General features: G+C 39.0%; 1 protein-coding gene across 1 annotated transcript; it reads right to left on the reverse strand.

Moving 5' to 3' along the window:
* Positions 1-1,830: 1,830 nt before the first annotated feature.
* KLHL41 (kelch like family member 41) lies at positions 1,831-10,601 on the reverse strand. Its single transcript, XM_075512449.1, has 6 exons — positions 9,410-10,601; positions 6,491-6,648; positions 6,291-6,398; positions 5,262-5,447; positions 3,310-3,456; positions 1,831-2,430 (listed from the first exon to the last, which is right to left on the reverse strand). Exons 1-6 carry the CDS (start codon positions 10,517-10,519, stop codon positions 2,319-2,321), a joined length of 1,821 nt encoding a protein of 606 aa, XP_075368564.1. The 5' UTR covers positions 10,520-10,601; the 3' UTR covers positions 1,831-2,318.
* Positions 10,602-11,750: the final 1,149 nt, after the last annotated feature.

Raw genomic sequence — 11,750 nt, forward strand, 5'->3', positions numbered from 1 at the left:
GCCAGGAGCATGGTCATTGTAGAGCAGTAACTGTAGAGTGGTCATACTTCTGCAAATCAGCCTATTTTCAGAGGCAGCCATGTTGTGACTACAGCTGCCATTACCTCATGATGACTGCTGGCTGTGCCCATTGCTTTCACACACACACCGCGTACATGTTTTCTTGCCTTTTTACTAGAAGCAATAGACATTCTTTTTACCAGTTCCTTTGAAACCTGGCAGAGGTAAGCAACTGCATTTCTGAATTGACCATTACGCATCTGGCTGTCACTTTTTTTTTTTTTTTTACTACTCGCTAGTAGAAGAGAATATTTTTATTGACTGAATACAAATCAGGACATTAATGAAAAGCCAGGAAAAACTGACAGAACTGATCTAAGCTGCAAGGTGCTTTCCTCCCGAGGCAGTCCTTACGTTTGTGGGATGACTGAAAAAAGTAGTGGATGGCTGTCTGCTTACGGGATCAAACGGACAAGGGCTCCAAGACGAGTGCTTTGAGGAAATGTCATTGAAGGCACAGCACATAGAAAGACTATATGCATATTCTATTTTGTATAAAACGGGGAAGACAATCATAGGTTAGGATCTCAGAAGGTGGGCTACATGTGTGACCATGCTTCTGTACAGATGGCCTTCAAGTAGCAACCCTGGAGCATACGAAAGGTGGCAAGTGGCTGTAGCTGAAGTGATCAGTCATGGGTGGTCATGTGTTTGAGCTGAACCCTGCTTTTCAGGTAACTGGCAGTGACTCTGTGCCAAGCCAGGTGTCTTCAAGTTATGTATGGATAAAGTTATGAGTATTCACCATGGGAAGAGGATTCAAACTTGCTCTGAGTGGATTCAGATAGGGCATCTAAGAAGAGCAAAATATGAGAGTATTTCAGTAAAATGTGCTGCTTTTGATCCTTTGCAGTCATTCTTTCTAAATTAATTCAGCAAGTGTTAGAGCAGATGGGCTGGTGTAAACCCATGATTTAGCTGGAGCCAATAAAAAGATGCTAAGAACAGCTGAAGATTTGGGTACTAAAGGGGAAAACAGAAAAGATGTCCCACAGATTAAGTCCCAGTGTACAGTAACACACCGAAATGAGCGATGGTGGCTCTGCCTTTGCCATGTGTTTACCTGTCTCCTAGGAGGGCAATGCAAGGGGTCATTTGATAGTTGGAATTGCTGTTCAGTCAGGTGGTTTTCCAGTTTTCCTGCTACATCAGTTGTAATTAGATTTATGACATCCTTTAGATTTATGACACCCTCTTTATTCAATGGAGAAATCCTTTGAAGAGATACTCTATAAAAACGGTGGGCATGCTCTACTTCAAGAAAACTGAATGCTCTGTTTTGGGCAAAGGCTGTACTAAGAAATCTGTGTCCTGTCAATATGATGGTGATGATGAGCTGATCACTAAAAGACACACCGTCAAGTGGTACTTTTATAGTTTTAAAAACAAAGTTTAATTGTTAAAATTTTCAACATCAAAATGCATCAACTCTTTATTAGATGGAAAAGTCCTCTCTGCCGTAGGTATTTGCTGATGATCAGTTCTAGGACTTTTTCATAAATGCTTGTTAATGGCCTCAGATCTCTGAGAAAAAACTTCCATAAAATATTTGCTTTGGAAATAAATATAAAAGCATAAAAAAGTGGAAAAAGCTTGTTACCTGAGGGCTAAACATAGTAGGTGAAACAGTAGAGCTATTAACCTTGTGAACTTCTCTCTCTTTCCTCGCATCTGGCTACTAGTACAGCTTTGGCTGAGATTGGCATTTCTTAGGCCACAGAAGTATTAGGCCGCTTTTGTTTTCAATATGCACTTCAGTTCCAGGCTAAATTATTTTTAGAAGGCTCCAATGAAAATATTTTCAAGATATGGCTGAAGAATGCAGGATTTACATACATTGCTGAAGGGGGCGAGAATAAAATTAGGTACCTACTAGTTGTATTGAACTTAACAATTAATTCATGAGCATTGTTTGGAGGATAAGCCACCAATATCCTGGATTGTCTGAGTTTAAGGAAGTCTAACTAGTTTTATTGACAATTTCACAGAGTGAAAAATGGAGTTCTCTCTGAAATCTTCATTTATTCTAATCAACATTAATTAGAATTCTGCACGATTTTAAATGCTGGCAAAAATTCAGTTGTTGGTTAGCTAGTAAATACCTTAAGACTTGGACAGACAGATGAACTGTTTAACAGTTAACAGTATAACTAGTATGCTGCTACAAAACTCTGTACAATATGGGGACACTTTCATGCAACAAAACCCGAAGAGCCTATTGAAACTCCCTTACTGTATCACATTTTCCAGCATTTTGTTTACAGTTTTGATAACTTGAAGAGGTTTAAGCGCGTAGCCAGGCAGGAGGCTCCAGTAGCGTATCGGATCTCTTTCAGTATGCCAATCCATTCCTTCTTTTCATCATCATACCTGCATTTAACAAAACAAGGCCAGAACATAGCATCTTAAAATTTGAGTTTGATGCTTCATCACACATACATGAAAAGGAGGATAGTCCACGTGTTGCAAAGGCTTGTAGCAACCACGTGCTGAAGGATGCCATAAAAAGCTGCTTTTGTCCTCTAGGACAGAACAGAAGGATGTTCTTGTGCATGTGAGTTGTCCTTTTCCTGGTCCCTAAAGCTTGTTGCTGGCCTGTGTCATACTATAATTACTCCTATAAAAGCTTCCTCCTTGTCTTAAGTATTCCTTCTGAATTCCTTCAGATTCTTACATAGAAAGGTGTTTTTTTCTGGGAATCCTTCCTATCCTTCTGCCAGTTAAAACTCCTGAATTTACCTTAGCAACTGAAGAGTCACAGCAGAGATGCGATGTTTCATCCCTGCTACCATGATATAGAAAAAAAAAAAATCTAGGAGACAGGGATTTCTGATTCTCTTAGAACAATTACTCATTTGACTATTAACACAGGAATATGTACAAACCTCTGTGTACAAAGGCTTTTCTGCATAAGAATGTCACGAAACAGAGAATATTTTTATGGCACACTTACAAGGCTAAATCTGCCAAGAGATATGGCAACTTACTCTTTTAAAGAGTAAAAGAATCTGAAGATCATGACTCAGACTGTTCAAATTATTAGTAGGTGGAAGTAGTCATTAGATCCAAGTCTCATGTTTATTTGTTACTTTCTGACAAACATTTCTATCTGTCAACAACTGCTTTACAACCTGTGCTATGGTTCATTTCCAGAGTTAAACAGAAAACTAATTTTACCCTCCAGTGTCTACAAACCACAATTTTAGATACGGCTTTCCACCAGGAAAGCATGATTAAAATTAAACTTACTTCCATATGTCAGTGACTTCACTGGGTGCAAATTCTTTAGATTCAAGCTGAATCATTGCAAAGCCTCCAATAGCATACAAAGCTCCGCTTAAGGTGACTAAACTGATGGAACTTCTCTCTTGGGGAAATTCAGGCATAATCTCCCACCTAAAGATGAAAAGAAAAACCTAAGTTAAACACACACATGAGAAATATTCTAAACTGAATGCACTAAAATACAGCTGTGGGTGCCATAAATTCAGGTACCAAGGACCGCTTGAGAGAATGGTTTAGTAAAACAGAAAAAATTCTGAGATTTATCAGCAGTGAGTTTCAGTGTCTCCATCCCCACAGGGACTTCCTGCAAGTCTTAAGTGACGGAATTACACCGTGATGACATCTCTTCCCAGAGACCACATCTTACAGGTCATCCGGTCCCATCATCAGTAATACGCTTTATACATTTATTGTTCCCCAGCTACTCTCATTTTTTCCCTATAGTTTCCAAAATGCATAGTCATTTCAAGTGGCATTGACATAGTAATTTGAGTAAAAAAAAAAAAAAGAAAAGGGTATAATTTCAAATTTTCTGCCAATTCACACCTATGAACATATAAAACAGAGAGACATCCCACTTCTGGATAATGTCAACATCAAAACTAATAGGCTAATTTGTCACTCTCGCTTGTGTGACTTGACTAACAAAACAGGGTAAACCAAGACAAGAACCTGCAGATTTTTCAGACCACAAGCTGCACGTGTTTCTGAACAATGGAAGAGAAGAATGTGCCAAACATTATGGCAACAAAATGACCTTTACTTTCCTTTGCTTTCTATAGAAGGTGTACAGTCCAAAGTTCCCTCACAGAATTACTTCTTGCACAATTCACAATTTGCATTGTTAATTTTATAAGCAGGTCTCTTTGAGATAGCATACATTTAAGTTAAAGCTTTTGTTGTGAGGTTGATGGCTGCAATGCCACCTGTCAGTGAACACAGCACAGCCAAATGTGTTTATATACAATAGAAGTGCTTATCAATAAAATAAAGGTGCATCCAGGGCCACTTACAAGTTTGAGCTGTCATAATAAAGCTTTACTGATACTATTTTAAATGAAAGGTTGTAAATAAGATGATAGGAAGGAAAAGTAACAAAAGTAACAAAACAGAAAATTAAGAGTAGAAAGACACAGATACAGAGGGGATAAACTCTGGGAAAATCATGAACGTTTGAGGGATGCTGACTGCAAAAGATTCTGGCTGTGAGGAAGAACAGTGGAAAGTATCTGAACCAAATAAGTGAGCTAATTCCAGGTATGACTGACTCTCTTTTGTCATAACTTTATAGCATTTCAGAGCATGCACTTAAAATTGAAAGTCTTCCTGGAGTTTTCATATTAAATAAGTAAGCAGAATTATCTGCCTGTCACTAACTAGCGGCAAACGGTACTTGCTGTGACAAGGTAAGTGAACAGCAAGACATCACAAGGCCACGTACCCGAAGGACATTCAGCTAGTCCTGTTCAGGCACCTGATTTCTCTTGCTGGGGTTTCACGTTTAGTGCCAGTGCTGTTTCAACTAGATTGTGTGGCCCTTGCCCATCTCTTCCACTTCTCCCGTATTATGCCAGCACACCTGTTTATGTGGCTGTGTGGTCAACTAAATTGGGAAAGCAATCAGACTTACAAAAAAAAAAAAAAGGTTAGAGGGTGGGTTATTTTTGCGACATGAGCTCTTTGATCATGTTTGCAATGTAGCTATGCTAGCATAGAAAATGTGTGGGAGGGCAGGAAAAATGGCCAGAGATACAGGCTCTTTAAGCTGCTGCTGTTGTTGCTGAAGACGTGAATGTAGACCAAGTGTCTCAGTGGGAGTACAGGCACCTGAACACCTTTGTGACTCTTACCTCAGAGCTCCTAAAAGCCTAGATGACAGAACACTTGCTTAAAAATAGCTTGAATATTGCACTCACTTATTGGTGGTCAGATCAAAAGCTTCAACGGATGCGGTAAGGCCTTCTTCAGTGACACCACCTGCAATGACAATCTTGCCCTTATGGATAGCTGTTCCAAACATCGAGCGAGCCACTTTCATTGGAGCCAGGTCTCTCCAGTCTCCTTTCTTGGGATTGTATACAAACAGTCTGTTAGTGCATTTCCTGGGGAGGAAAAAGAAAACCTGTGATCGTTTCTAATGAACTTTTGGCTTGTTCCAAGTGAGACCTAGTTGAGGTGGATTGTGTGGGTTTATGCATAACACTTCTTTCCTCTCCATGAGATCCTTTCTTGTATCTAATCCGGGAATCTTTGCATGTCTGCAAAGCACTAATCACATCCGTAGAACTAAATCAAATGTTAAATGCTGCTTACACAGGGCAGCAATTTCACTGTACCTTACAGGAGAAAGACAATGTCCTGTCCCAGCGTATTCTATTCAGATGGATTTGTGGAAGAATATATGAGAAAGGTTATAAAAGAAAGATTATGCTGCTGTTTTGGCTGATTTGACAAGCTTGTATCTTAAATGTCCCCTATACAAACACTGAAAAATTACCACCACATGCTCAGTGTGAGTGAAAACCTTGATTTTCCTAATGTTATAACCATTAAGGTATAACGGGCATCACAGGTCAGAAAATTCGAAAAACTGGCACAGTAATTCCATGGCACCTAAGTATTTCTATCTGGAAGGAAATAATACTTTCAGTGAGGGTCCTCATAGCTATATATTACTAGTGCCTGCAATGTAAGTAAGATTTGCCTTGGAAATAAGTATGGTAATTAAAATAACTAGTTGGGATTATCATTTATATGCAATTTTACCTTATCATGAAAAAGATATCCTATATACCATAAGGTGTTCCCCTCTGCCAAATTGTTAGCAATCTTAATACACAGATGTAAAAAAGGGAAACCCTGATTTCTGAGAGTGAGGACATATAATCTATAAAGGACCAGCCAAATAATGTTATAAATTGTCATAAAAAGACTTAGAGACTCACTTATCATCAGTTTTTCCGCCAAGACAATATATCAATCCATTGTTTGAGATAGTAGCATGGCCATATACTTTGATGGGTAGTTTTTTGATCTCCCCCCATTTCATTGCCCTGGAACAAGAAGAATATCACTGTTAGGCCCTTTCAACTAACAATGGGCTATTTACATGTCCTCAGTGGGCATAATTAAATTTTACACATACACAGGATCATAGCACAATACTGAATCTAGAGACTCCTCAGTGCGAAGGTCCTTGCCTGCAATTACATAGATCTTGTTGTCTGACTCTCCCAGCCCAAAGAGACACCTGGCTGACGGCAGTGGAGGAAGGGCAACCCACTCAGCAGCGATGCTATCCAGCTGAAAGAGCATCAGAACAGGAAGTGTTAGGAAAGGCAAATAGTAAAAATCCACACAACGAACATTGTTCCACAAAATTAATCTAATTGCACTCAGTGTCTCTTAACAGCTCATCTGCTTGCCTGAACAACCTACCCTTCCCTCAGTGCAGCTAACGAATGATGACTTCTACCCACCCATGCTTCATGATGCTGAGACCTAGCAGAGTCAATGCCACACAGCTCTCTCTGCATCTGCTCACCTTCACTCATCCTCACAGAGCTTCTTTGCCCCTTTATTAAGCTCTTCTTCCTTGTTTAAAGGTCCCTCACTCTCCCGGTTCCCTATCACATGTTGGAAAGAACAAGTTGTTCTTCCTGCCTGAAGGGAGCAGACACTCCTGCCATCCATCCCACATTTAGCCAGTTGTGCTCATCGCTACAGTGAGAGATGCCAGACATCCTCACACTGTTCCTCTTAATGATCAGGAAATATTACATGGCAAATGGCACAGATGTTTCTTCTGCAATCCCTAGAGCAAAACAGGTGGTGCTTCATCACAAATACCCTCAAAAGCTCCTGAGATCTCTGAAGGCACAATGAATAAAGACTTCACTCCTTAGCAAAAAAGGCAGGCAGTGCAGCTCCATTGGCAATAATATTGATGTCATCCCTACTGAAGTACTCCCATGGCTGTCTCAATTCACATCCAGTATGCTGAAAACACCTAAGGAGAAGCAGCAGGAGGACAGAAGAAAAAAACAAACAAACAAAACAAAAAAGTATTTTCCTAGAACTGTGGTGCTTCATTTTTGTTTTGATCTGCGAACTTACAATTGAACCTGAATGCTCTCTAACATTCAAAAGGGGTATTTTCTCTCTTTGATTGCATAGATTTGCTTCACGATGTACCAGAAGGGAAGGTAAAATGTGAGTTTGCACAAGTGTAAAGGCATTTGTTAGAAAGCAAGAGAAAGTTCAAAGTAATCAGATCTGGGCTTAGCTCAGTAACATCCTTTTTCCAGAAGTATGTTCCACAGTCAAGGTCTCCATGCTAAAATGCATCTCCCAAATTTGACAGACCACCCCTATTGGACAGGAAGTTTTATTGCAACAGTGAAATTTAGTTCATGGACATGGATTGCCCCAGTAGCTGGATCAGGGTGGCATAATGAGGAGAAGATGTACCCATCACAGATCACAGCGTGCTTAGTGAATCAGTCTTGAAGATGACATATCTGCTGATGATAGGGCATAAACCAGTCATGCATTTTTGAGCCAGTGGCAGCCTTGTTTTCTCCTGGGTTGCTAGCTACCAAATGAAATGGTAACAGGTGCTTCACTGGTGGAGAAAGGGAGATCAGTAAGTGAAAATCGGTTTGGCACCACATTAACATTTTAGAGGGAACAACAGCCACATGGGTAACGCAGACAAGTATTTTAACTATAGGCAGTAGCAGCAGCAAGCAAGCTTAAAGATGACAAGTGAGAGAGCAGGATTTCAGGAAATGGATGTAGACCTATGAAGTAGGATTCTGAAAACCTCATCGATTTTTAATATCAATCTTGAGGTTTAGTTTTTCAGAGGCCCCTTTCTAGTAGCCTGAGACTTAGACTATTAAGTTCTGGATTGTATACATTATGACATCAACACAGTATTTCCATTAGAAGAATATTTCTGTAACAAGTTTTGCACTTCAGTGATTAGTGTTTTACACCTACCTAAGGAAATGAAACAGACTTAATCCCTCTCTAGCAAACTAAGTCTTCCCTCTCATAAATGTAACAAATGCCTGAAACCAACTCTTCGTGTGTGAAATCACAGTGAGCCATACTCCTATAAACACTTAATATTTGCATTTTTTTAGTATCTGAAGGCTTTAAAATTCTATCACTACTTATCACTCTGCTTTATTTCATATTGAAACAGGACCTACTTTCACTCTTTCAGGCCAATGTGCTTAAAGACAGGACACAGCCAGCAGCATATTGCATAATTCACCATGAGATAGTTTAAATATCCCCCAAAGCATGTAGCCAGGGAGCTAAAAACACACCAGAATTAGTCTATGCTGTTAGCATGCCAAATTGTATTTTTGCTCATTTTTCTGAAATATCTTGTGGAAGTTACAGTTTCTATTAATTTGCCTTATATTTATACAGATTTACAAAGATATAAAATTACCCTCTAGGTTGAAACATGGTATTTAGTGTACTGACACTGATAGTTTGCCAAGAAAACAACCTTCTACCTCTAAATTACGCATTTTAGAATGCCCTCAGGTTTTCAAATGTAGATGTGACAAAAGGACTTCTGGAATTTTAGTGACAAAAGTGGCATTTAAAATATGCATAGTCCTGCTGTAGTAAAAACACTTCAGATGCAAAAAAAGAAAGCCATCTCATTACATCTAAAGCAGCTAAGCACTCAGCTTTCATGGAAGTTAACAGAAATTGACAAAAGGTATTTTACAAAAATATTATTAAACTTAGGCATCTGTATCATGAAAAAATCTGGGCCTCAAACAATGAAAGCCGGTGCCTAGATATAATATACTAATCCTTTTAATCTTTTCTGAGATCTCACCAGGAGCTTGATCTTGAAAGAGAAGATGCAAGTCCCTTGGTTTCATTTATCTCTCCAAGACAGGAATAGCTCTCTATAGCTACTTCTCTCCATCGACCGTACAGAGACTAGACAACTCACTTGCATAGACTCAGAATACTTTTCAGTAACTCTTATAAGCACCTATTACCGCATCAACAATTATAAAGCTTATACCTGGAAGAAGTATGACTGGAAAGGCTGATCCTTGTTCTCCTCTTCCACATACAGTCCCCCAACAATGTAGACCTGATTTTGTTTGGTGACTATACTGGAATGATTTCTGGGAATCTGTTCTGCCAGGGCTGCTAGGTAGCATTCGTTTTCAAGAGGATCATAAGCTACTGCAGCAGTGTCATTAACCAGAAGAATTAGGTCTTTGACAAACATGCCGTGCCTGGGAAGGTCATTTAGGTAGCCAGGCAATAAATCTTCGTCTCCTACATCGCCATTCACCTCCCCTTTGGTTGACTTTTCTGTACTTTTGCTAGAGTCAGGCAGTTTTCCAGCAAAAGCATCCTTAATAATCTTCACTTTTTTCTGAAGCTCTGAGTTGCTTTTAATTATATCATCCTTCTCAACATGTTCTTTGAAATATTTTTCTGGCATAAGACGAAAACGTATGCAGTCAAAAATTTCCCCCAGGCTCTTTACTCTGTTCTCCTTGTCTGTTCGCACCCATCTCATTACTGCTTCAAATACCAGCTCTTCCTTCTCTACGTTTAAGCTGTCAGGTGAAATAACTGAGATAAGTTCATGCGGGGCAAGCTGCATGAAGTCCTCTTCTTTGCAGATCTGCACAAAATGATCTGAAACAAAATCACGGGCAGAAAATGCAAGTCTTGGGCAATCAAGCAGAACACCTAATCGAAGGATAGCCAGACAGTTACCAACAGCAAGCCTCTTCTGAAGATAGGAGACACACACAGTGAATACAGAAGGGATCTGAAAGCGACTGGCCAAAGCAAAAATATCTTGCACGTTAGAATCATTAAGATCAATACTTGCTGAATAAAGGTATTTGACAATCATATCCAGGATGTTGGGGTCAACATTCTCTAGAACTACCTCCTTCTTTTTCTCTTCATTTTGCTCGGATAAGAAATACTCACGAAAATAAGGGCTACATGCCGACAGAATCAATCTGTGGCAAGGCAGGCTTCTGTCACCAGCTTTTAGAGAGCAATCTATAAACTTTTTCTCTTCGAGGAGTTCCTTGAGGCCATCCTGAAGAAGGGTGGATTGGTAAAGCCTGAGCTCTTCAGTGAGTTCCCTTTGGGAATCCATTTCGCAAATACTTGGGAAAGGGGAGGGAGCAGAAAGCTTTAGCTGTTGTCTGTCCAAAGGTCTGTCTGTAAAAAAGGCAGACCAATGTGCTTTGCCCTGCCTGAAGCCTCTGCAACTTAATCTTGCGAGCTAAATATAGGTACGTACTCTTACAGGTCGGAATTTAGGATGGATGGTTTGGAAAAAAGAGTTGCTCTCGCAGCTGTCAAAGACTGAAAGAAGCAACTGTTGCTTTTAGTCACTACAGTCAGGTTTTGCCATCATTCTCCACGTTGAATCAATGAGATTACGTGCAATGTAAGAAATTATTTGACATGAGTAAGGACAGCAGAATCTGACCCTCAGCGACACACCTATGAGCCGAATTGTAAATATACATGTTACCAAATATTCTGAAATAGAAATATTATTAATAAAGTTGTCAGCTGCAACTACTGTTCACTTTTTCAGAGTTGCTTAATACATCTCATTGCTGCAGTCATAAAGGTATTAAAAAACTCCAGAACTTTTCATCAATTATCTATGCTCTAAGATTATTTCTTTACATACCCATATCACATCTACGATTTCTTCAGATACTGACGTTAAGACTTTTAAATTCATTTTGAGCTTCTTCTTAATACTCATTTGGTTCTATTTATTTGTAAACAAAACCCTACTGTTTAGACATAAAATATACATTATTCAGTTAAAGTTCTGCTTTTAAAAATAATTTAAAATGAAGTCTCCACCCCCCCAGTAAACAGCATTCTTCATTTCAGACAATCTGTAGACATTATCAATCCTTTTAAATTGGACTGTACTAGAAATGGTGTTAACTGCTGTTAAACTAAACCGAAAACAGTACACAGGAAAGGTAGAACAGAGAGTGAAAAACATGTAATCCACCATATTAACTTTATTTAATGGATGTGTAATTTAAAAAAACTAAAAAAATATCTGAATTTGAACTAAAAAAGCCCCAAATCAGACAAGTAGTTTGAAAAGTGAATGTGAATTTAGAAAAATTATGCATATGTTAAAGGTTTCACAATTTAGTCTGGGTACGTCTAGGTTTTTATCAGAGGTGGTAACAGAGATCCAAAACAAATTTGAAATTTTAAGTTGTTTAATGTACCTTCATGACAGACTGTATTTTATGCATATAGAGAGTGCTTTTTACCCATATGGTAAAATGTTCTTTGAACGTAACGGAAACTGGATCAAAACACAACTATTTGAATACAAGATC

Source organism: Mycteria americana, chromosome 9, assembly GCF_035582795.1.
Source record: "Mycteria americana isolate JAX WOST 10 ecotype Jacksonville Zoo and Gardens chromosome 9, USCA_MyAme_1.0, whole genome shotgun sequence".
Taxonomy (NCBI): Eukaryota; Metazoa; Chordata; class Aves; order Ciconiiformes; family Ciconiidae; genus Mycteria; species Mycteria americana.

Excerpts from the sequence above, each read along its gene's own strand:
- KLHL41 (XM_075512449.1), bottom strand. The coding sequence starts at position 10,519 with ATGGATTCCCAAAGGGAACTCACTGAAGAGCTCAGGCTTTACCAATCC. Across the intron at positions 6,399-6,490 it reads GTATTGTGCTATGATCCTGT|GGCAATGAAATGGGGGGAGA; the intron begins GTATGTGTAAAA and ends TTCTTGTTCCAG. Across the intron at positions 5,448-6,290 it reads GGCGGAAAAACTGATGATAA|GAAATGCACTAACAGACTGT; the intron begins GTGAGTCTCTAA and ends TTTCCTCCCCAG.